This window comes from Microcebus murinus, chromosome 4 (assembly GCF_040939455.1).
Source record: "Microcebus murinus isolate Inina chromosome 4, M.murinus_Inina_mat1.0, whole genome shotgun sequence".
Taxonomy (NCBI): domain Eukaryota; kingdom Metazoa; phylum Chordata; class Mammalia; order Primates; family Cheirogaleidae; genus Microcebus; species Microcebus murinus.
Genome location: NC_134107.1, coordinates 34,190,344 through 34,215,407, shown reverse-complemented (window position 1 = coordinate 34,215,407; position 25,064 = coordinate 34,190,344). Strand labels below are relative to the sequence as shown.

General features: G+C 34.9%; 1 protein-coding gene across 1 annotated transcript; it reads right to left on the bottom strand.

The window, feature by feature from the left end:
• Nucleotides 1–1,400: 1,400 nt before the first annotated feature.
• Nucleotides 1,401–24,860, bottom strand: LOC142870601 (doublecortin domain-containing protein 1-like). The gene is made up of 4 exons (XM_076002074.1): nucleotides 24,506–24,860; nucleotides 11,637–11,697; nucleotides 2,418–2,552; nucleotides 1,401–2,040 (listed from the first exon to the last, which is right to left on the bottom strand). The coding sequence occupies exons 1-4, from the start codon at nucleotides 24,616–24,618 to the stop codon at nucleotides 1,879–1,881; spliced, it is 471 nt and encodes a 156-aa protein (XP_075858189.1). The 5' UTR covers nucleotides 24,619–24,860; the 3' UTR covers nucleotides 1,401–1,878.
• Nucleotides 24,861–25,064: the final 204 nt, after the last annotated feature.

Genomic DNA, 25,064 nt, shown 5'->3' with positions numbered 1-25,064 from the left:
GGCACTTTCTTATGAAATAAAATCCCAAATATATTTACCAGTCAATTCCTATTGACTAAAAAACACAAATCTAAATACAACCCCATTAAAAGTTATTTTCCATTTCTACTTGTTTTCAGAACATCTTCACGACTACCACTTATTGAGTGGTTACTATGGTCCTGGAAATTTAAAGATATCTCATTTAATTCTAATAATTCAAATAGATATTGTGGTATGTGGGCTGATATTAACCCATTAATCACCTTTTTTTTGGCGTCACTTTTCCTATACTATATACCCTTCTTCCAACATTCAGTCATCAGATTATATTGACTCAGTAAAGAAAAAAGAATGTCAAATCCGTAAATTATCCAATGCTCTCTCAACCCTCAGGAAAAAATATGTCTCAGCTGGGAAAGGAGGAAATCCCAGGGAAGTAGGTGAATCATCACTGGGGCCTAGGCAAACATAAAGATTTCATATAGGTTTAAGGAAGCTGACAGTCAAAGCAACTGGCACCTCTTTCTTGAGTAGAGCCCAGGATAAGAGCCCAGGATAATGACAAGCCCCAGAATTCTCTCAAAAAGGGTAGAATAGAAATGGAATGACTCTAGCGAGGCTGACAATAGCCCCATAGAGCTGTACTATGCGTTCCCAAGTACCTCAGTGTTCTTTGAGTTCCTACTTTAGAAGAAAACATCAGATAAAGACTGTTGCCAAGGGACTTCTGTTCTAGTGGAGTGATAATGGCATAGAGTGTATGTAGGTGCCTGGCTATATGGTTGTGTAGCCCTGTGGTCTTGCTATGGAGCATCAGATGGTTGAGAACCTTGTGTGTGATTACAATATAAGTAGCAGGGTAAAGAAGACTTGGAACCTAAGTTTTCATGCCACTCAGGACACCGCCATACTATGATACAGTAAGGTACTAAATTTGTTTCTTTGTCTGTGTTCTATCTTCAAAACAACAAATACAAAGGATTTCAGGTTTAAATAATAAGTTAAAGAGATAATAATAAAGAGTAATTTTTGCTATCATTTAAAAAAGTCATAATCCCAGGCAGGAATATATAATTTATGAATATAAAGTAGCTTTTCATCAAAATAATAAGTTGTCAATTTTTTTCTTTTTTATGCAAGTGATATTTCTATCGGCAGTTAGAATATTTAAATTGAGGAATTCCCTTAAACTTTAGTGAGTATGATAAGAATTTATTTACTCCTTTAAAAGCATTTCAGTCAACAATAATTTCAAACAGTTATAGATTAAAATTGCAGTTTATAAAGGTAATTTACAGATTTACAATGTCAAATGAAACAAAATAATAATAATAATAATAATAACAAACTTTAGTTTCCAACTAAATAAAGAAGATCAAAGAAATAGTTTATATTCTTCAACCCAGGATTATCTCCAGTTGGTTAGTAAAATCACTGATGTTGCTTATATTTCAGTAATAGAAAAGGTGTTTTGTTGTTAAGCTATCATTGCTTAAGATCATCTACTTTGGATTTACCTTTGGGTCCAAATATAATGTTCTCCTCATGGAAAATAAAAGGGATAGCTCATGGAGATGGCCTTCTTAAAGACCTCTTGGTATTTTCACAATAGGATATATGGTCAGTACTGCCTTAGCTTAATTGTGTTATTTCAGAGGATTTTAGTGAGATCCCTGGACAGCAGCCCATCATAAGTATACTTATAAACAACGTACATCTTTCATGAAATACACATAAATGTCACCTCTCTTCATCAAATGTGACCCGAAAACTACTATGCTTGAAAGCCAAAGGGCTTTTGAGATATTTCAATAATCTTCAAGAAATCAATCTTACATGAAACTGAAGGAAAACATCGAATGTCATTGAGCAATAAAGCTCAGTTTTGTCAGTACCTTACCTCTGAGCAGAAGCCTTAGGATGTTTCTCTTCCAGTTTCCTCACTAGTGCCACTGTCAGCTGTCCTGTCTCCTCAAAAGAACCTTCTGGCATTAAATGGGTGTCTGAGGGTTCTGGCAGTTGCTTCAGAACAGAGTTGCTGGCACTTTTTTGCAGAACCTAATAAATGAAATATGGGAATATTGTAGCTAATTTTCATCAAGTGGAAATATTTAAACTGTATATGCCAAAAATATAACATTACACTTTTCATGGTTGCCTCAGTCTTCATACAACACATAAATCATTTGTATGTAGCCAGAACAAAAGAAGGCAGTCCTAAGAAAAGCGAGTGCATCACCATCTATTTAATAAAATAATGTTTCTATAAATATAAATGTGCATATAGATATTATATTATGTGTATGATTTTAAATAATCAGTAACATTAAGGTGAATTCGTGCTTGCCTCCTGAAAGCAACTTGAACATTTTTTCTCTTTTCAAAATATGTTTTAGAGATCTATTTCTGTCTCGCCTCTGGCTCACTACACTGACCTCTTCTGCTAAGTTTCTGCCGCATTCCTGATGAGCTGTGGTCCAGGCACCATGGTGAATGTGATACTCTGTCTGGGTCACATCCACTTGTGCATTTAGCTCCTCTAAGTAGGTCAGAACAAACTGAGGATAAGCCTGCAGAAAAAGAAAAAATAAAAAGTAGTACCAGCTTTATAAACAATAGTAAAAAATCTATCCAACTGGAAAGAAGGAAGGATAAATTAGATTAATAGGAAAAAGGTCTGGCTAAGTGTCACACTTTTTATTATCAATTTGCAGTAAAAATTAAGGCAAATTACTTTAATATTAAAATTTCCAATTTGTTGTTTAATCTGATCAAGTTTAGCTAGTTAATCTTTATCCTTTAATAAGATTAAAATAGTAAAGTTATTCTATATATTAATAATGATAGCTAACATTTATTGAGTTATTTCTATGTACATAGAAATAGTATTGTAAACACAATACATGTATGTAATGCGTAGTTGCTGTATTGTTTGGGAGTATTCGATTCTGTTCTAGAGGATAAGAAAACAAATAGAATGGATGAAACAGCTGCATTAAGTATAGATAAGTTAGTATAGAAGTGTCAGACACAGAGTAGAGCATATGTCTATGAACATAGAAAGGGCTGGAAGGACAAAATAGACATTTAATATTTATGATTTACTAAATAACACAAAGGAACAAATATTTATGATACACCAAATATAAACAAAGCATGTGAGGCATACAATGATCATGAGGTCTTTAGTTAGCCACCAATTGCTGACTCTCATTTGGAATCTTCTGTTAGATAAAGTCGTTGGGATAAGCTGCTATAAGTGGAATTTCTGAGTAGGAATATGCATTTTTTGAGGATTTTGATAATGCCAAACTTACCTTCATTATTGTATCAGTTTCTTAGATGGCCCCCAATGTTCCCTGCCTCCTTGTATTCATACCCTTTGGTAGTCTCCTCACACATCATAGCAGGTTGGTATATGTGTGACCCAAAGAATTTGGCAGAAGTAGAATTTCGGAGATTAGGTTATAAGAGACACTTCCACTTCCATTTTGCTCTCTTGCTCCCTCTCACTCGTTTGGTTCACTAGCTTATGCTGAGAACAGCACAATGGAGACACCCACATGGTGAGGAACGAATCCTCTGGGTAACAACCTAAGTGTACTTAGAAGCAGATCTTCTAGTGGTAGTTAAGACTCAGATGTTTGCAACTCTGGTTTACACCTTGGCTACATTCTGAGTTAGAACTACCCAGGTAAGCCACTCCAGATTCCTGGTCCATAGAAACTGTGAGATAATAAATGTCTGCTGTTTTAAATTACTATGCTTTGAGATAATTTGTTACACAGCAATAGATAACTAATACTAACACTAATACTAAAATGAGTATGTTTATTTTCTCACATCATCATGAACATTGGATATTCCTAGTTTTATACCTTCCTATTTTTAATAGGGAAAAAATAGTATCTCATTGTTTTACAGTTATTCAATCTCTAGTGAGGCTAAATTTTTCATTTGATTTGGTTCTTTCAATTTTTCTTTTGTCATATATTTCCTTTTCATGCCCTTTGCCCATTTTTCTATTGAAATGTATATCTTTTTCTATTGCTATATCAGGCTTATTATATATTAAGATTATTATCCCACCCTCTAATGTTTATATTGCAAAGATTTCCCTATTTGTCATATTTCCCTGTTTATTTTTGCTTAAGCTATTTTAGACTTAGGAGTTCTTAAATTTTTATATATTCAAAATCATTAGTGTTTTCCTTAATGAATTTCATCTTTGTTTGCACACTTATAAAGATGTCCACTCACTACCACACTGGGTTAGATGCTTAAATCCATGCTTCTATTTTACGGTTCCATCTTTAAGTTTAAAATTTTAATTTAGCTAAAACAAGTGAATTGTATAAAGGAAGTGATGTAATGTTATTGTCTTTTTGCAAATGAGTAGAGGAATAATTAACTTTAAAAACAACAAAACAAAAGAAAAATTAATCCAAGTAAAAACAATAAATAAAATGCAATAAATGTATTTAAATTTGTTCATTATTATTATCATTATTAGCAACAAATTGGTCAGCTGTGATAGGCCAGGATCTGTGCCAAATACCCAAAATGCTAGTCTTAATATCTTCATTTTGCAGAGGAAGAATGTGAAGCTTATAAAAGGTAAAAGGACTTACTTAAGGCTACATAGCTAATAAGTGCTGGAGCCAAGATTAGTATTAATATCCTAAAGCAGTAATTCTGCCTTTTTAAAGTAAATAAATAAATAAATGACATGAGCTTCATTTTGATCTAGCTGGAAAAAAATTATTAAATTATCTTCCATTTATCCTTAACTAGATGGAAATAGTTTGGATATGACTAAATTTAGAGCTAATCAAAATTTCTAAACCTCTAGAATGAAATGCCTCATTAATAAACAGTTTTTCTCTGTGAATTTAGAATAACTGTTATAAAAATATCAATGATTTTGTTTGGGAATGAAGTTTTAGAATCAAAACCTTCTCTAAAATAACTTATGTTTGAAACATAAAAGCATGTATCATTTGAGAAGCAGCTATAGTATTGTTGGGAATAATCAGAAAATTATAAATTAAGAGAAAAGAAGTAAAAAGAACAACTGAGCAGAAGTAGATCTTCAAGCATCTAAATGTGGAGAGGAAAAAGAAGACAGTAGACTTAAACTTTGATTCTGCTCTTCCAACTGTTGGTAGAAGGAATGAGACTTGTATATGATGGAATTATGTTCTTGGGTAATAGGAATTGACTGAGTTTAGTATTTCTCAGAATTAAGTCATCATGTGAAGATATAGGCCAAACAGCTAGAGGGATATTTTGGTACAGTCTCAAAATTCTACTTTATATTTTTACCAAGATATACATGCTTCATTCTTTCTGTGACTACCTCTTCACCCACCTAGAGCCTTACTCTGGCTCAGGAATATGGTAAAGATCAAAAATGGAATGAGGGATGAATAAGGGGAAAATTGGGGTGAATCTTGAGTTAAGTTAGATAAAGGCAATTTTTTAAATGTTTTGACATTTCATGGCTGTGTCAAATTCCCTGCTTATGAGCAGAGCTAAGGATATATCATCTTGGTTGAATTAGTATGAACTAAAATAAAATCCTAAGCACCCTGACACCTGCATGGATCCCACCTTGGCCACAGGGACCCCCAAAAAACCTTAAACTGAGTTCCTGGCCCTGAAGGAAAGGGAAGTCAGACATTCCTTTTACCCTCTCCTGTTGGAGTTTAGATACAATTGACCAGCATTAATGTTAACAGAGATCATAAAATTGATAAATCATACTCTTGTGACAATAAGATACTAAATTATTAACAGAACCTAAGGCCATGCTGAGCAAAGATTAAATCACCTGCAGGCCATCAATTTGCTTAACAGATCACTTGAGTCAGTATATTGTGGCTTATCTCTTTGTTTCTAGTCAACACACTTCTTTATCTTAACTTAAAACATTCCAACCCTTTAGACAAAGCTTCATTATTGTTACTTCTCTTTTCCTTTTCTTTTTTTCTTCCTTTTTTTTTTTTTTTTTTTTTGAGACAGGGTCTTACTCTGTTGGCCAAGCTAGAGTACAGTAGCATCATCATAGCTCACTGTAACCTCAAATTTCCTGCCTCAGCCTCCTGAGTAGCTAGGGCTACAGGTGCAAGTCACCATGCCCAGCTAAATTTTTTTATTTTTTTTGTAGAGACAGGGTCTCACTATATTACCATGGCTGGTCTTGAACTCCTGGCCTCTAGCAATCCTCCTATCCTGGCTTCCCAAAGTACTAGGATTACAGGTATGAGCCACTGTGCCCGGCCTAGGCAAAGCTTCATTTCTTTAATGAATTACAAATCAGGGAATCTTTGAACTCATCTATAACCTGTAAGCTCCTACATGGAGATAGCCTGTCTTTTGGGGCTGGACTAACATACACCTTCCATGTATTGATTTATGATTTCACCTGTAATTCCTGTCTCTCTAAAATGTATAAAACCAAACTGTAACCCAACTAGCTTGGGATCACTTGCTCAACACTTGTTGGGCATAGCTCCCCAGGCCATGGTCATACACATTGTCTCAGCTTCCAGAAGTATGAAAAATAAGTTTCCATTGTTTATAAACGACCCAGTCTGTGGTATTTTGTTATAGCAGCACAAATGAAACTAAAGTGGGAATTGGTACCAAGAAGTGGGATGTTGCTATAACAAATATGTGAAAATGTGGAAGCAGCTTTGAAACTGGGTAACAGGCAGGTGGGCAGGGGGTGTGAGGCTTTGGGGGAGTAGGCTAGAAAAAGCCTATAGTGCCATGAGCAGACCATAAAGGGTGATGCTGGTGAGAACTCAGAAGAAAAGGGAAGCTGTAGACAGAGCCCAAGTCTTCTAAGATATTACTTAAGTGGTCATGATAAGAATGTTCATAGAAATATGGAAAGTAAAGGCTATTCTGATGAGGTCTTAGAGAAAAATAAGTAATATATTATTAAAACTGAAGGAAAGGGCATCCTTTTTATAAATGGGCAAATAACTTGTCTGCATGCTCACGGTCTAAGATTTTGAGGAAGGCAAAATTTAAGAGCAATGAACTATGATATTTGGAAGAAAAATTATCTAGCAAAGTGTTGAGGGTGCTACATGGCTTCTCTTGACACCTTATAGTAAAACTTGAGAAGAGATAAACAAATTGAAGATAGAATTTATAATTACAAGGAAAGCAAAACTTAAAGATTTGGGGAATTCTCAGCCTGGCCAGGTTGTAAAGGATAAAAAGTGTGTTCCGGAGAAAATACCAAAGATGTGGCCAAGTAAACATTTTTAAGGATGTTAGTATGGATAGAAGGAAGCCAAATATTATTCATCAGGACAATGGAAGAATAACCCTGAAGGCATTTCTGAGATCTTTGTGGCTACCCACCCGTCATAGGCCTAGAATCCCAAGGCCTCGAGGGCAGAACAGTTCCAAAGAAGTTGCCCAGGGTGCCCATGGGACTTCTGGACAAGCTACCCAGGGCTGCTTTAAGGTTCTGCTTCTTGCATTTGGGCACAGCAGTCCTTAGCCACCCCAGCTGTGGTTTCAGTGGGCCCAGGAGCAGTGTGAACTGCAATGGCTACCACTCTGGAAGGCACAGGTGGTAAATCCTGGGGTTATACACATTGTGCTTATTCTACAGGTACACAAGAGTGTATGAGCTGTATAGGCCTGGCTACCCTCACCTTGATTTCAAAGGATGTCTTGGAGAGCCTTGGGCCCAGGCAGAAAAATGTCATGGGGTGGGGCTGGTACAAATAGTCTCCACTAAGACAATAACTAGTGGAGCTGTGAGAGAAGAGCCACCCCCAAGACCCCAGAACTGTAGAGCCACCAGTGTGCAACTCCAGCCTGGGAAAAGTACAGACATGAGGCTCCGACCCATGAGATCTGCAGTATAGACTATACCCAGCAAATCCATGCAGATGCGGCCGCCTGGAACCTTGGAGATCCAACCTCTACCCCAGTGTGTCTAGAAGGTGGGACACAGAATCAAAGAAGATGGTTTTCAAGCCTCAAGATTTAATGTCATTTGCCTGGTTGGGTTTTGGACTTACTTGGAATCTGTTACCCCTTTCTTCTTTCCTATTTCCCCATTGTGGATTGAAAATGTCTATCCTATGCCTATCCCACTATTGTATTTTTGAAGCATATAACTTGTTTGATTTCATAGGTACAAAGCTGGACTGCAATTTGCCTCAGAATGAATCATACCTTTGAGTCATATCCATATCTCATTTAGATGATATTTGGATGAGACTTTGTACTTTAGACTTTTGAGTTAGTGTGGGGACAAGTTAAGACTTTTAGAGTTATTGGGAAGGAAAAAATGTATTTTGAATGTGAGAAGGACATAAATTTGGGGTGCCAGAGGTGAATGTTATTGTCTGAATATACACCCAAAATCACATGCTGAAACTTAACTGCCAATGTGGTAGTATAAAGAGGTGGGGCTTCTAAGTGTTGAGCCCTCATGAGTGGGATTAGGGTCCTTATTGAAGGCTTGAGAGGGCGTGTTCATTCCCTTCTTTCCCTTCTGCCATGTGAGGACACAGCATTTGTCTCCTCCAGGGGATGCAGAAATAAGACGCCATCTTGGAAGTAGAGAGCAGCCCTCACCAGACACCAAACCTGCTGGTGTCCTGATCTTAGACTTCCTAGCCTCCAGAACTATGAGAAATAAATGTCTATTATTTATAAATTAGCAAGTCTGTGGCATTTTTTTTTATAATAGCACAAGCAAAACTAAGATACAACCAAAAGGGATATGCTTGAGGAAAGCATTTACAAGGATGTGCCCCATTGGCAGCACTTTGCTTCAAAGCTGCCTGAGGCAGATGCCAGGCAATGAAGGAGATATTTGGAACTAAGTAGCAATAAATTGACAACTGGCACATTATATATTACAGGTTGAATTGTTGTAACAGAGTAGTCACCCCTCCTCCCATAGATAGGGGGGAATATGTAACAGAAGAAATAGCTTGAAAAAATGGCAAAAATGTTTTATATCTCTTCAAAACAAACCTCTCCCACTCCTTTTGGAGAGCTAGGACCTTTATCCCTGTCTCAGGCCAGTGGTCAGGGGAATGTCTTTTGTTCTTTGTGCCATAGGAGATGGCTCAAGGCAATTGTCTGGGCAGAGGACATGAAATCGTCTTAGCCCCAAGATGAGAATAATCCAGAGGAGGTCACAGTTTTGTCTTAGCTGAATGAAGATGGGATTGATCAGAACCTTTAAAAGCTCTACTTTTGCTCAGAAGCAGGATGTGGATACTCTGAGACAGGAGTTTGCCAGCCTCCCCATTTGCTGGCAAATGAATAAACTCCTCTTTCCTTCTCCTCAAACCACTTGTCCTTGTTCTTCTGATGCAGCCTCGGGGACAAGTGCTGAGTTTTCAGTAACATTGTGTCTCAAAAAATGGTATGTTGAAGTCCTAACTCCTGGTACCTGTGAATGCGACCATATTGGGAAATTAGGTCTTTGCAGATAATCAAGTTAATATTGGGTCATTAAGGTATGCCCTAATTCAATATGACTGATGTCCTTACAAAAAGAGGGAAATTTGGACACAGACATATACAGAGAAGAGAAAGCCATGTGAAGACACAGACATGATGGAAAAACAGACATGTGAAGATGATGGCAGAGATTAGATTTATGCTGCCACAAAACAAGGCATGTATAGGACCATGAGAAGGTGAGAGAAAAAAGAAAGAGTCCTTCCTCAGAGGATATGGAGAGAACACAGCATTACCCAAACCTCAATATCAAACTTCTAACTTCCAGAACTGTGACAGAATAAATTTATGTTGTTTTAAGCCACCTACTTCATGGTACTTTCTTTTGGCAGCCCTAGGAAACTAACATACCATGTATCTCCAGTCTCAATCATCTAAGTAACCTACCATATCTGAGGCCATGAGGGTGGGATTCTGAAGGCAAACACGAACAAATAATATGTGATTAATCTAATATTTTCCTTTTTTAAATATCAATGATTAATTAACATCATTTAGAATTGGAATCATAGAACAGGAAGGAAACCTTGAGGACCAAAGGCCAATGTCCTCATTTTATTAAAGTAAATTTTTTATATAAATATGATGTACATACAGAAGAGTATGAAAATCATAAGTGTATGATTTAATCCATTTTCACATAGTGAATTCCTGTTCAGTTGCCTACCCCATGTCAAGAAACAGAATATCAAGACACATCAAAAGTCCCTGCTGTGCCTCCATTTAGTTAGCAACCTACCTCAGGCCTAACTACTTTCCAACTTCTAACACAATAGATTTCTTTCTTTGCTTGGTATCAAACTGTTAAATAATTGAAATCATACAGTGTATATTCTTTGCATCTGGTTTCTTTTGTTTACCATTACGTTTATGAGATTAATATACATTGTTATGAATAGTTGTGGTTCATTCATTGGCACTGCTATACCACAGGATTTGGAAACTATGGCCCAGGAATCAAATCTGCCCGACCTGTTTCTGTTAATAAAGTTTTACTGAAACACAGACACACCCATTTGATTACATATTGTCTATGGTGGTTTTCATACTACAAAAGTAGGCTTGAGAAGCTGAGATAAAGATTGTATGGCCTTCAAAGCCCAAAATATTTAGTATCTGGCTCTTTACAAAAAGAAGTTTGCCAATCCTACCATATAATATTCCAGTGAATATACAGTATATATCACAATTTATTTATCCCTTCTAATGTAACAGAAGAAATGGCTTGGAAAAATGGCAAAAATGTTTTAAGTCTCTCTAACAACATCCTCTACTCCTTTTGGAGAACTAGGACCTGTATCCCTGCCTAAGGCCAGCATAAGTAGAGGCAAGGGGAGTGTCCTTTGTTCTTGGTGCCACAAGAGATGGGATTATTCCTGGTGGTAGTCAGGAGACTCTTTTAGCCAAAGATGAGATTAATCTGGGCAGGGTTCACAAGATTGTCTTACCCAAAGATGGGATTGATCAGAACCTTGAAAAACTCTGTATGTTGGTAATTTAAGATGGGAGTCTGCCAACCTTCTCATTTGCTGGCAAATTAATAAACTTCTCTTTCTTTCTCCTCAACCAATTGTTCACATCCTTCTGATGTGGCCTTGGGGACAAGTGCCAAACTTTCAGTAACACTAATGCTGACAAGTATTTGAGTAATCCCTACTCTGAGGCTACTACAATTAGTGCTGCTATTAACATTTTAGTAAATATCCTTTCTTTAAGATATGTAAGCATTTCTGTTAGTATATATAACTAGTAGGGGAATTGCTGGGCTGTATAGACAGCCCAGCTTTGGTAGTTCAGCTTTGGTAGATATTGCCAGTTTTCCAAATTGCAATCATCTCCTCATTTTAATGAATAAGGAAAGTGATGTCCTGAAATGCTGGGTCATATCAAAGTAATGAATCAGAAAAAAATTATTTTTGGCTTTGGAAAATTTGTATTTTAAAATCAAACACAACCTCAGAGGAAAGTATTGAGTTAAGTTAAATCCTAAACATCTAGGCACAGAGTGAAATGATTTGTTCACAAAAAGCATTTCTTGCTGTCAACAAAAGACAGTATATTTTTTAAAAGAATCTGAGAATTGAAAAACTTAGGATAGGTTTTTCTTAGAATAGAAAAGCTGTGGCTTATAAAGTCCTTACCTTAGAACAAATACAGCCATCAGTTCCAAACACCCACTTCTGAAATTCATCGCCTTTGTGTCTGTAATGAAAATGTCATTTAGAGATTGACACCTTTTCTCAACACAGAAACACTTGTAGAGTTTCAAACAAAATGATCATTTTCCATATTGCCTGGCAGGAGGACTGCCCACACTCTACCAAGAATTCATTCTGCCATGATCACTGCTATCTCAGCAGCTAATGCTTTACCTAAGATAACCAATTTCTCTGCTATGATGCCCTGGTACCCAAAGTGATGTGTGTGTGGGTGTGGGTGTGTGTATTATCAATAAAAACAGTAATTAAGAGTTGTATGGAATAAATACAATCAATAAAAATATTATAAAAATTTCTGCCCCCTGGAAAAGATCCTCTATGAAATAGAGAGAAATCTTTACATTTAATTAAACATAAGGAGTAAGAGAATAGTATAAAAAAAGATATCATGGAAAATTAGGAACCTCAAGTAGCTACTTCTAAAACAACTAACTAATTTTATTAGGGAATATATTTTCTGAGCTAAATCTGTGTAAGAACGAAAACTAAAATGTGATGAAGTTAATCATGCCTAAATTAACTAATCATGTATTCATTAATATTTAGAAATCTTAAAAAGGTAGGACAAATGAATTAAATTAAGTGTAACTGGATGTTAAGCAAGTCTTCTCCTACTGTCTCTGAATTTTGACAGAAACATCAAAGGTTAAGAATAAGAGATGTCAGATAATGCTTTATTCTAAAGCAAGCTGCTATATGATCTGAGCATAACATGTAAAGGCAGCAGTCCAAACTGGTTCAGTACACATTAGTCTTTTGTCCACATTCAGTCTATATAAGAGAGAATATGAAGAATTCTTGGGCATGTTGAAATGAGTGCTTGATAACAATGTAGGTTTCCAGATCCCTATCGTCAGAGATTTTGATTCTGAAGGTACAGACCCTCAGAAATCTACATTAATAGGTGTTGCAAATGATTCCAATTATAGGAATGTTGGGGAATTTGTATATATATGGTCTATGGACCAGACTTTAAAAACACTAAACTAGAATGATGAGAGCAGTAAGGAAAGGAAAGATGTTTAAAATTGTGAAATAATAAGAAACATATTGTCTCTGTGCTGGGTTCCTGACACAGAGCTTCTAACCCTCTTGAAATTTCTTGAGTGATGGAGCATCTTTTGTTCTAATGAAGTGACTCTTGGTGGGCTCCTGCATGGGAGCTGGTCACCAGAAAGACCAAGCCATGATTAGAAGCTTAGAACTTTCAGGCCCATCCCCATACTCTTGGGAAGGCAGAAGAGCCAGAGAAATGAGTTGATAATCAATCATAGTTCCATAAAAATCCCTAAAATACAGAATTTGGAGAGCTTCCAATTTTCTAAACACATCCATCTGCCAAGAGAGGGTGTACCCAACTCCACAGGGACAGAAGCTCCTGTGCTTGGGACCCTTCCAGACCTTGTCTTATGTACCTCTTCATTTGACTGTTCATCTGTATCCTTTATTATATCCTTTATAATAAACTGGTAAAAGTAAGTAAATGTTTTCCTAAGCTCTGTGAGCCTTTCTAGCAAGTTATCAAACCCAAAGAGGGGTCATAGAAAACCTGATTTATACCTGGTTGGTCAGAAGTACAGGTGACAACCTGGGACTTGTGATTGGAGTCTGAAGGGGAGGCAATCTTGTATTAATAGGACTGAGCCCTTAACTTGTGGGATCTAATGCTAACTCCAGGTAGGTAGTGTTCAATTCAGAACTGAATTGAATTATAGGACACACCATTGGTGTCCACAGAGAATTAAAGAATTGCTTGGTGTGAAAAAACACCCACACATATAGTGTCAGAAGTGAAGTATATAGAGCAGTTTGTTTTTCCTATACAAATAATATTCCTGTTCAAATAATATAATACAAAATAATGTTCCTATATAAATAATATAATATAAAATAATATTATAAAAGGAGAAATAATTTAGTGATTGAATAAATGAGGTGGAGTTAGAGAGAGTAGTCAAGGGTAAGTATCAGATATCAAATTTGGGTAAAGAAGAGGAAATTATTTAATAATTATTATTGAAAAAAATGAAATCAGAATGGAGGAGAGGAGAGCAGAGATGTGAGAAAATACAAAGAATTCTAATACTTATGTAAAAATTTTAAATGAAATGTCTTGTAAGGTATAAATGATCCCTAAGCTAAGAATCCCTTTCTCTGGCTTTGACAATATAATTGTTGCTCAAACAATTTCAGCATTAAGTGGGGTGATAGAGGTATTAGGGGAGGTAGTCTTTCTAAGGATCTTTTTATTTTGTAATTAATAAAGGAAAAGAGAAGCTTTTTTTATTTTGACTTGGGGTCCAGAACTAAAATTATGATTGTGACAATAGTTATTACCCCAAGAAACAACACATAGACTGTGAGGATTTCAGTGTAACTGAAGGCCTATTCTAATCCAGTCCCCATTTTATAAATGAATAAAGTGAGAAACAGAGAAGTGAGATGAGCTGGTCAAAATCACAGCACTCCATAGTATCCAATAGGAACTAGAATCTGGAATGTCTGACTTTCAGCTCAGCACCTTCTCAATTAGATTGGAAAAGTATAACACAAGTTATTTTGTGTGACTTGAAGATTGTAAATTAAGTCAATATTTTAGTCTCGCTGATTACAACCTGACATAATCACAGCGACTTAATATACTTTGATATAATCATAAATGTTTTTTATACAACTAATTGTATTAAAATAATCACTGTGTAGTTTCATACTATAACCAAACTTTTCCTAAGGTACTAAGACAGTTAATATTTCAAGCACTATTCATGCATCGCAGCATGATGGAAAAAAAAATGTTTTAAGCACTGAAAGAAGAAATAACAAAAATAATATTGCTGATCATTAAGGCTGTCAATCTCAAGCTTAGAATCACATTTCTTTTTAAAAAAAATTAAAAAGAGTGATTGCTATAATGCCTTGATGGAAATGTGTTTGGTTGTGATAAAATTTAGATCATTTTAATGTGTATGGGTTCTAACTCAGTGCAACTTTATTGCTCATAAGCAATCACTCTTGCTGTGAGCATATTTCTTCATGATAAATAAAATGGAAATGATGATTTTTCAAAGTATAAGACATCTGCAATTGGTAATTAATAGACTGATGCTAACCATTAAAATCCATAAAATTTAGAATTTTGCCTTTAATTGGATTATAGTATTGGCTTGAGGATGAATTGTTGATTTCAGTTTTGACTTTCTGAATTTATATCCTCTTTTCTCAGGAATAACTTGACAGAAAAGTTGCCCACTGGACTGACAACTATATGAGGTCAGGGACCATGCATGTCCTCAGAGCTAATCATAGTACCTGGCAAATAATAGGAGACTAAAGATATCTTTGAATAAATAAATATGTGAATAAAATGTCAGAATGTTAGTACTCTAAAAATTAATAATAAGGCCATCATGAAAAATGTTTTAAATTTAATTTATGGCTGCATAGAGGATTTAAAAGATCTCCTTGGCAGGTGGCTAAATAACATAAATTATACCTTTGCTAAGAAAATAAGAAATAATTCTGAAAGAAATACAAATTTACTAGCATTTATCAAGTTTTATCACAGCTTCAATTCTGTCCAAGTATATATTTGCCTAGGAAATTTTACTAAAAACGTAGTTTTATATCATCTGTAAGCCCTGGGAGTTTGCTGGTAGTATTCCTATTTGGAGTCTATTTATATCTACAAATGTTACCTTTACATTTTACAAAAGTTATATTAAAAAAAAATCTCTTATAGTACTATGTTAGGCTGCATAAGAAGGTATCATTCTAATTTATAATAACTTTTTCAAGAAATAAAATTTCTACACACAAAAGTGCATCTGTTTATTTTTCAAGACATTTTATGTGTAAAATCAAATTTAGATCTAATATGCAATGTTCATATGAGACCAATTTAGAGAATTATGTCATACTTTCCTCTTCTTGATCAACAAGCACCAAGATAAAATATTTTTAAAAAGTTTAAAAATAACTATAGTAACATCAGCAACGAGAAAAGGAGGGGATAAATAAAGGAACTGTATTTCCTCCAAGAATCAAGCATAAATTTCATGACATATGCTGAATTAAGGCTGAGAGATCTGAGTTCTAGTCCTGGATATTATATTAATTAGATAACCTTTAGTAGATCAGTCAGTCTCTGGTAGCCTTGGGATTTCTTATAATAATAATAATGGCATTAGTATTATCCAAACCACTGCTACCACCAGCACCACTACCACTATTAAAGAGGGGTTTGAAGTAGATGCTCTTTAGAATCCTTACTTCTCTGCAACTAAGTTGCACTGAGTTATAACTCATATACAATAAAATGATCTAAATTTTATCACAACCAAACATATTTCCAACAAGGCATTATAGCAATCACTCTTTTCAATTTTGCTTAAAAAAGGAATACAGTTCTAAGTTTGGGATTGACAGCCTTAAAGATCAGCAATATTGTTTTTGTTATTTCTTCATTCAGTGCTTGAAATATTAACTTAGTACCTCAGGAGAATTTGTTATAGTATGAAACTATATAGTGATTATTTTAATACAATTAATTATATAAAAACATTTATGATTATATCAAAGTATATTAAGTCACTGTGATTATGTCAGGTTGTAATCAGTGAGACTAAAATATTGACTTCATTTACAATCTTCAAGTCACACAAAATAACTTGTGTTATACTTTTCCAATCTAATTGAGAAGGTGCTGAGCTGAAAGTCACACATTCCAGGTTCTAGTTCCTATTTGGATAGTATGTAGTGTTGTGATTTGGAAAGCATATGACTTTTAAGACTATTCAGTTTTATGCTCATTTTACAAGTGAGGGAACTATCTATCTGTCCTGGGAAGCTTGCTAATTGTAACCCCATTGAGCCATTGAGCCTGCATACATATGCATGTCTCTACAGATGATATAAATATAGACATCAATAGGATAGATATAGATCCTGGTACATATATATCAGTGTATATGTATATGTGTGTATATATGTGTGCATGTCTATACATTGATACATATATATGTATGTATTCTCTTAAATATTCCATTTGTCAGACAGTAGAGGCAAGAAGGCAGCCCATGTTCACAGTTCTTTTGGGGGGAAATTTCATCATTTCCTAGTAGACTAAGGAGGATGACCATCATGCTTCATGATCACAAATTTATTTTCCCAGGCAGCCTCAAATGACTCTGGCTTCTACCAAAACTACCTGGGCCAAAAGTAGAATCTACATAGAGGATGGAGGGAAAAGGGATTTCCCCTCCACAATTCTTAACCTAGTAAGAACAGCAACAAATTTCACTTAGCAATCCACATACTGTAAATTACACATGGACAATTTTCTTTTTGATGCTGACATTTCTAATGGTATTATCTATATGTGTGAATATTACATCTGTCTGCTCCTGTTATCTCGTATTACAGAGCTACACTTGGCTGTATTTAAAAGTGTCCTTAAAGCAGTGTGTGTTTTTAACCTAGTCTGGTAAAAGTTGACCAGCTGTCACCCGATTTCCAGCAAGACAATCGGCAAAAAAACAAAAAAGTGGATGCAAAAAACCATAACTGAAAGATTAAGATTAAAATAAAGAAGATAGTAAAGATTATTTAAAACTGGAAAAGTTTCCCTGAAAGTCTGAAACCTCTTTTATGGATCATGATTAAGAGAGAAAATTCAGCCCATATTTAGGAAGTCTACAGACCTTTGGTGGGTCCATTAGTCCACTGATTCTAAATGTAGGAGTTGCAAATTGAAAAGTCTTCATAGGCCAGACAGGTAATAAAACTGCACAAAGCAGCTAGAGCCAGCGTGAGGGCTGCCATAGTGAACGGTAGAGATATGGCAAACTAGAGAATATATGTTCTATCTAAAGGTGACACTCATCACTCAGTTCTTGCCTAATTGGTGTTATGAGAGAATGCAGGTCCCATGCTGCCCATTTTTGTGATTTTTTTCAAGAAAAGTCAGCAGTCTACAACTTTTTGTGTTAAATATCCCTATTTCTATAGGCTCATAACTAATTAAAAAAATTGTAATAATATTCAGGCCAAACAAAATCTATGGGTCACTAGTTTTTAGCCTTTATAACTTCTATGTGTGTATGCTACTTTAATAATTTTTTTAGTTTAACACAATGTCAGATCCTACATATCCACATTCCTTTAAAATAAAGTAATATCAAGATTAAATGGTGGCCTGCAGAATAACTTTGATTTGACTGGTTTATCTATAAGATGTCCAAAATATCTTTTGGAAAGAAACATTTTTTTAATGATTTGCAATAGCTAAGGCCACTTTATAATGACATTGTTGGTTTGCCTTTCATCCACTGATGGTCAGATACACACAACAGAAAAAAATATTAAAAGGAAAAATATGTGCAAGCACTTGCTCTTTTGAATAAGAATAAGATGATTAACACCAAATGAGACATAACTGAGCTAATGAGGCATGATATGTTTACAATATTCTTTGTGAGTTGTCAGGTTGCCACTTTAAGTGCTAGTTGTATTATTTTTAGCATATAAAAGGCTATGTCTTGATTTATAGCTTTTGTTAAAATCATATTATACTACTTAGGAGAAGAAAAATTTTGTCTCTAGAAGTTGCCGTCACATGAGGATATTTATTGTTTTTATAATGAAATATGGTTATCCTGAAAAAATAAGTCACACAGTTTCTTTAAATGCTCTGGAAAAGATGTATTTAAAAATGCATACCTAGATGTGAGGTAAGCTCTAACAGTTTTGGTCCTTACTGCTTTCTAAAAATGAAGTATAGCTTCACAGTTAGCAAGAACCTCTAGTTTTCCAAATTTTCTGCTATTTTGCCTCCATCTTAGATTTTGTTTCTCAGATAAAGGCAAGTTGCATTAATACAAATGCAAATAATCCTCATTTGCATAGAGTTCCTCCCTTCCTCCCACCTATCCTACTCCTTTCCCACATTCTATTCCTCATTTCTTCCTTCTTTTGTAGATTAAACAAAATCCTTTCTTGTAAATAGAGATTTTTAAAGTTAAACTTACTACAGTTCTTCTTTTTTTTTATTATCATCTCTTTCTTGCCCATACTCCCTCTTCTATAGTCAATAAGAACATTGAGTCTTGAGCTTCAGCCCCACTCAATTCCATGACAATCCTGGCCAAAGTAGGAAGTACACCTCAATGGACTAAGACCAGATCAGCTGATGAGATGCATCACTACTTTCAGTATCCAGTGTCCTGGGCATGATGAGTATGCCCATAACTGACATAAAATATTGTACAATATGGTAAAATTGATAGGCACATATTTAAAGTGTAAAATTTGATAAGTTTTGAAATACCTACATAGCTGTACAAGCATCACAATGTCAGGTCCAGCCTGGCGGACTGTTGTCTTGGTTCTTTGACTCCTTGCTTGGAAAATTCACAAGCAGGCCTGTGTGAGGGAGTGACCACAGACAGGAAGCAATTCCACACAAACAGCTTTTACTGCAGAAAAGGAATGGTGTTAGGCAGGGACCAAATCTGCAAGTGGCAGATACAGGCCAGGAGGGTGGTTCCTAAAGGTGTAAAAGCTGGTGGGGATAAGGGGAAGACTGCAGGAAAATGCAGGAAACAACTTCAAAGAGCAAGAACTTGAGGTTTTGAGTCATACACACCTGTGAAGCTGCAACTTTGTTGTAGGTACACCTGTCAGTCATGTATATCAATCATCTGGCAACATCCTACACCTCCCATATGTCCTCCCCTGGACTAGGCCAATAAAAGGGAACCACCTGGGAGTCTGCAATGTCTTTCTCCACTTGTGGAGACTAACTCATTCCTCTCTGGAACACACTCTCACTTTGTATAGCTTCTTTTCTGCAATAAAACTACGTGAAATTGCTTCCTGTCTGTGGTCATTTTGTCACACAGGACCTGCTTGTAAATTTTCCAAGCAAGGAGCCAAAGAACCAGGACAACAGTCCACCAAGAGGCTGGACCTGACAACAACAATCAGGATAATGAACATATCGACATCCATCACCCAAAATAAATCACTCCCAAATCTCCTTGTGTCCCTTTGTAATCCCTCTTTCCTGTCTCTCCCCATCTTCCTATCTTCAGGCAACTACTGATCTGCTTTCTATTACTCTAGATTAGTTAGCACTTTCTAAAATTATATATAAATAGAATCAAACAATACATACTTTTTGTTTCTTTCTCTTTTCCTTCAGCATAATCACTTTGAGCTTCATCCATATTGTTGCATGTATCAAGAGTTTATTCCCATTTATTTTTGGGTAATATTCTATTACATAGATTGTTTATTCATCTATGGATGGACATTGGGTTGTTTCTAGTTTTTTCTTTTGGCTTTTAGAAATAAAACTGCTATGAACATTTATATACAAGTCTTTGTATAAACATACACTTTAATTTTCTTTGTATAAATTTCTAGGAGTAGAATGGCTGAGTCTTAAGGTAGATAAAAGTTTAATAATTTAGGAAAGTACCAATTGTTTTCCAAAGTAACTAAATCATTTTATATTTCCACCAATATAGATGAGTGTTCTAGTTGTTCTGTATGCTCACCAATACTTGGTATGGTCAGTCTTTTAATATCAGACATTCAAACAGATATGTAGTGATACTTCATTATAGGCTTATTTTGCATTTCCCTGATTAATGATATAAGCGTCTTTTCATATGCCAACTGTATATCTGCTTTGTTAAAGTACCTATTCAAACCATTTATCTGCCCACGTTTTCTTAAGCTGTGTGTGTGTGTGTGTGTGTGTGTGTGTGTGTATTTTGCAAATACACATGATTTGGAAATATTTTCACCTTGTCTGTGGCTTGTCTTTTCATTCTCTTAACACTGTCTTTCAAAGAACAGAAATTCTTAATTTTAATGAAGTCTAACTTATCAATTTATATTTTTGCAGATCATGCTCTAGGTGTCAGACATAAGAAAGTTTTGCCTAATACAAGGTCATGAACATTTTGTCTTATGTTTTCATGTAAAATTTACAGAGTTACGGTTATTTACAGAGTTACAGTTTTAGGTTTTACATTAAGGTCTATGATCCATTTTGAGTTAATTATTGTTAAATCAATCTTGCATTCCTGGGATAAACCCCACTTGGTCATGATATATCTTTTTATATGTTGTTGTATTCAATTTGCTAAAATTTTGTAAAGAAATTTTGTACTTACATTCATGAGAAATAATGGTCTATAATTTTCTTGTCCTATAATGTCTTTGTCTAGTTTTCATTATCAGAGTAATGCTAACTTCTAGAATCAATTAGAAAGTACTCCCTCTTTTTCTATTTTCCAGATGAGATTGTATAGAATTGGTAATATTTTTCCTCAAATGTTTAGTAGAATTTCCAAGTGAAGCTAGTGAAGTCATCTGGGCCTGAAGTTTTCTTTATGGGAAGGATTTGAATTCTTTAAGAGATGTTGGGCTATTCAGGTTACCTATTTTTTTTTTTTTATTCAAGTAGGCATTGGTCGTTTGTAGCCTTTAAAGGAATTGGTCCTTATTATCTAAGTTGACAAATACAATGATAAAACTAATCCCCCAAAAGTTTTTATATTTAAAGTGGGCTTCTCATAGGTAGCATATTGAGGGATCTTGCTTTTTATCTATCTATTATCAATGACTGACTTTTAAATGGGTTGTTTATTTATATTTAATGTGATCATTGATACAGGTGACTTTAAATATACCATCTTATTATTTGTTTTCTATTTCTGTTCTGTGTTCTCCTTTCCCTTGTCACCTGTCTTCTTTTGGATTAATTACTATTATTATCTCACTTTATCTACTTTTTTGGCTTGCTAGCCATAACTTTTTGTCATATTATTTTAGTGGTTGCTGCAGTTGTTATATATCTTTAGCTTATCTACTTTCAGTTGATATTATAACATTGAAAAACAGTATAAAAATCTTTTTTCTTCTCTTCTTTTGGCATTTGTGCTATTTCCAGCACATATTTACTTCTACATATTATCTCCATAATATAGTATTAATATTGCTTTAGGCCGGGCGTGGTGGCTCACGCCTGTAATCCTAGCTCTTGGGAGGCCGAGGCGGGCGGATTGCTCAAGGTCAGGAGTTCAAAACCAGCCTGAGCAAGAGCGAGACCCTGTCTCTACTATAAATAGAAAGAAATTAATTGGCCAACTGATATATATATATAAAAAATTAGCCGGGCATGGTGGCGCATGCCTGTAGTCCCAGCTACTCAGGAGGCTGAGGCAGAAGGATCGCTCGAGCCCAGGAGTTTGAGGTTGCTGTGAGCTAGGCTAACGCCACGGCACTCACTCTAGCCTGGACAACAAACCGAGACTCTGTCTCAAAAAAAAAAAAACAAAAAACAAAAATATTGCTTTAAACAATCATCTGATAGAGAGATTTAAATAATAATTAATAACATTTTTATATTACCTATGTAGTTACCATTTCTAGTGCTTTGTACTTCTGACTGGTATCATTTTTCTTTTGCTGGAAGGACTTATTTAAACATTGCTTATTGTAAAGATCTGTTGGTGATGAATTCTTTCAGCTTCTGAATATCTAAAGCCTTTGTTTTTCCTTAATATTTTAAAGATATTTTCATTGGAAAAAGATTTCTATATTGATAGGGTTCACCCCCTTTTAGTATTTTAAAGATGTTCTTCCACTGTCTTTTCACTTTCATTGTTGCAAACAAGAAATCTGCTGTCAGCCTTATTTTTGTTCATCATGTATATAATATCTTTTCTCTGTGTGTTTTTAAGATTTTCTCTTTATCACAAATTTTAAGCAATTTTATTATCATGTGCATTGATTTTGTTTATTCATGTTTCTTGTGCTTGGAATTTGTTAAGCATCTTGGTTCTGTGGGTTATGGTTCTTATAAAATTTGGAAATTGTTCAGATACTATTTGTTCCAATATTCAGGTCTGTTCCCTGCTTCAGACCTTCAGAGACTCTAAATGCTCATAAATTAGACCAAATGAAGTTTGCTCACATCTCACTGACACTCTGATCTTCTCCCCTACTCCCAGTATCTTTTTTCTTTGGTTATTATTGTGAATAGTTTTATTATCTTTTGAAATTTACTAAATTTTTCTTCTATAATTTCAAATCTGCCATTAGCCATGTTCAGTATATTTTTCATCTCATACATTGTAGTTTTCATATAGAGAAATTTGATTTGTGTCTTTTTATATTTTTCATGTTTTACTTAACATATTCAAACTTTCCTCTAGCTTCTTGAATATACAGAACACAGTTAACTGTTTTAATGTCCTATCTAGTAATTCTATCATTTATGTCATTTCTGGGTCACTTACAATTGATTTATTTTTTTGTTTATTATTATATCTGTAGAATAAATGAGCTGAAGCATCTCTAGTTCCATGTTACACAGTTTGGCATCAACATTGGCATTGTAAGTTCTTGCTTGATATGACTCTAGTTTACAGCATTGATTCTGATCCAGAAATCCTGTTACCCATGCCACATACAGCCCCACATCAAACTGTAACTTGCTTTAGGGTTGTCTGTCCCTCCTTAGTAACTATGTATTTAGGACCCTACTAGCCCTGGCCAATTTTCATGATGCCAAGCTACTGTCTTTCTTTCCTGTCTGCCTTGGTTTCTCAATTGATTCTACTCCACTCATCCACTGAAGTATCTGCTATCACACTTGACAGTCTCAGGTTTGACTCAACTTCAACTTATAGGCAGTGTAGTATTATGGCTAAGAGTCTAATTTCAGGTTATAGAGTCTGACTGCTTGGATTTGCATTCCTTCCCAAACACTTAGTAGTATGGCCTAAAGCAAGTGATTCATTTCTCTGTACCTCAATTTCCTCACCTGTAAAGATAATAATGACACCTACCTTATCATGTTGTTGTGAGGATTAAATTTGACAATGCAATATAAAGAAATTAGAATAGTGTCTGGGTCACAAGTTTTTTGTTGTTGTTAGAGAAAGAGGGAATCTGAATCTGTAAATCATACTCTAAATAATTATGCAATAGTCTTATATCTGTTTGACAGTGTGCTTTGCATGTTAGGGAAAATTTTCCTTCTGTATTTATGGCTGGATTAGCTTCTCTGATGCTTAAGTACCCTAGTTCTGGTTTCATCCCTAAGCACATCTTAATTTTCTATCCAGCCAGAATTAGTTGGGCATTGGCTTTCTAAATCCTAAAGTACAATAGAAGTTGTTTTTGTCAACACTAGGTGAAAACAAAAGATCAATAATGAAAAAGAAGAAAGTATCTACGAAACAATATTTCCAAACCATTGGAGATATATTAACTTTCTTCCTCATTGTTAATTTTTTAAATCTATTTTCTATTTTTAACTGTATTTTCCCATGTTAGAAAAAACTAACATGGAGGACACTTATGGACATTTACAAGCCATTAATTTTTTTGTCTTTGTGATTTTTCTTTCATAATTCAATATTACATATTCAGAAGATAGAAGATTTTAATACTTTAAATTAGCAATCAAAATGGATATAAAGAAAAGAATTCTCATAATTATAGAATAAAGCAGCACCTTGTCTACAACATAGGTACTCACAGAAGTCCAACATTTCACTTTTTAAAACATTTTAAAGATACTACCAAACTAAGAAGCATATATTCTCAAGCTTATTTAAGATTTAAAAATTAATATTGATATTATGAACACAAATTTAAACATCTAATGAATATCCCATCCAAACAGTGAGCCATCATAATTTGATTATTTAGAATTCTTGAAATTAATATTTATTAGCTTCAGTTAAATATTAATAGCCCACAAGATTTACCTTTTCTGTAGTATTAATTTATATCCTTCTAGTGATGTTCCCTCAGCAGTCTTGACTCTGATTGGATGACCAATGGCTAGGCAGCCCTGAGTTATTGCTCTGCTCAGGATCATTCCAGTCTTCCAATGAATAGAGAAGGGGGAGAAAGGTCTAAATAAGTTAAAAGAACCAGAAAATTCAACAATGTGTCACAAATAGTGAGGTCATTATGCCTGGATAACCCTGGATATTAACAGTTGCCGAAAGTGAAACACTACCCACAACTTAGCAGTCAGCGAGCCCTGCTCAGAATCAGTAATCTTCTGTCCAACAAGGGTGGCATTTTACAGTTCAGCGCAAAATAAAACAGACCTTGATATCTTCATTTGTCCTTTTTTTTCTGTGCATATTTCACAGTGCAGCGATTTGGGGTCCATCACGTGTCACTTGCTATAGTTATAACTACAGAGCTTACTTGAAATATGTATGCACAGAAAAAAAAAGTGCAGTGAACTGAAAAGATTGAAACAAATCCTTAACCTTTGTACCAATTTAAAGTTTTACTCTGGGTCTAAATACC

Excerpts from the sequence above, each read along its gene's own strand:
- LOC142870601 (XM_076002074.1), bottom strand. The coding sequence starts at position 24,618 with ATGATCCTGAGCAGAGCAATAACTCAGGGCTGCCTAGCCATTGGTCAT. Across the intron at positions 11,698-24,505 it reads AAATTAATACTACAGAAAAG|ACACAAAGGCGATGAATTTC; the intron begins GTAAATCTTGTG and ends TTTTCATTACAG. Across the intron at positions 2,553-11,636 it reads ATGGCTGTATTTGTTCTAAG|GCTTATCCTCAGTTTGTTCT; the intron begins GTAAGGACTTTA and ends CTTTTTCTGCAG.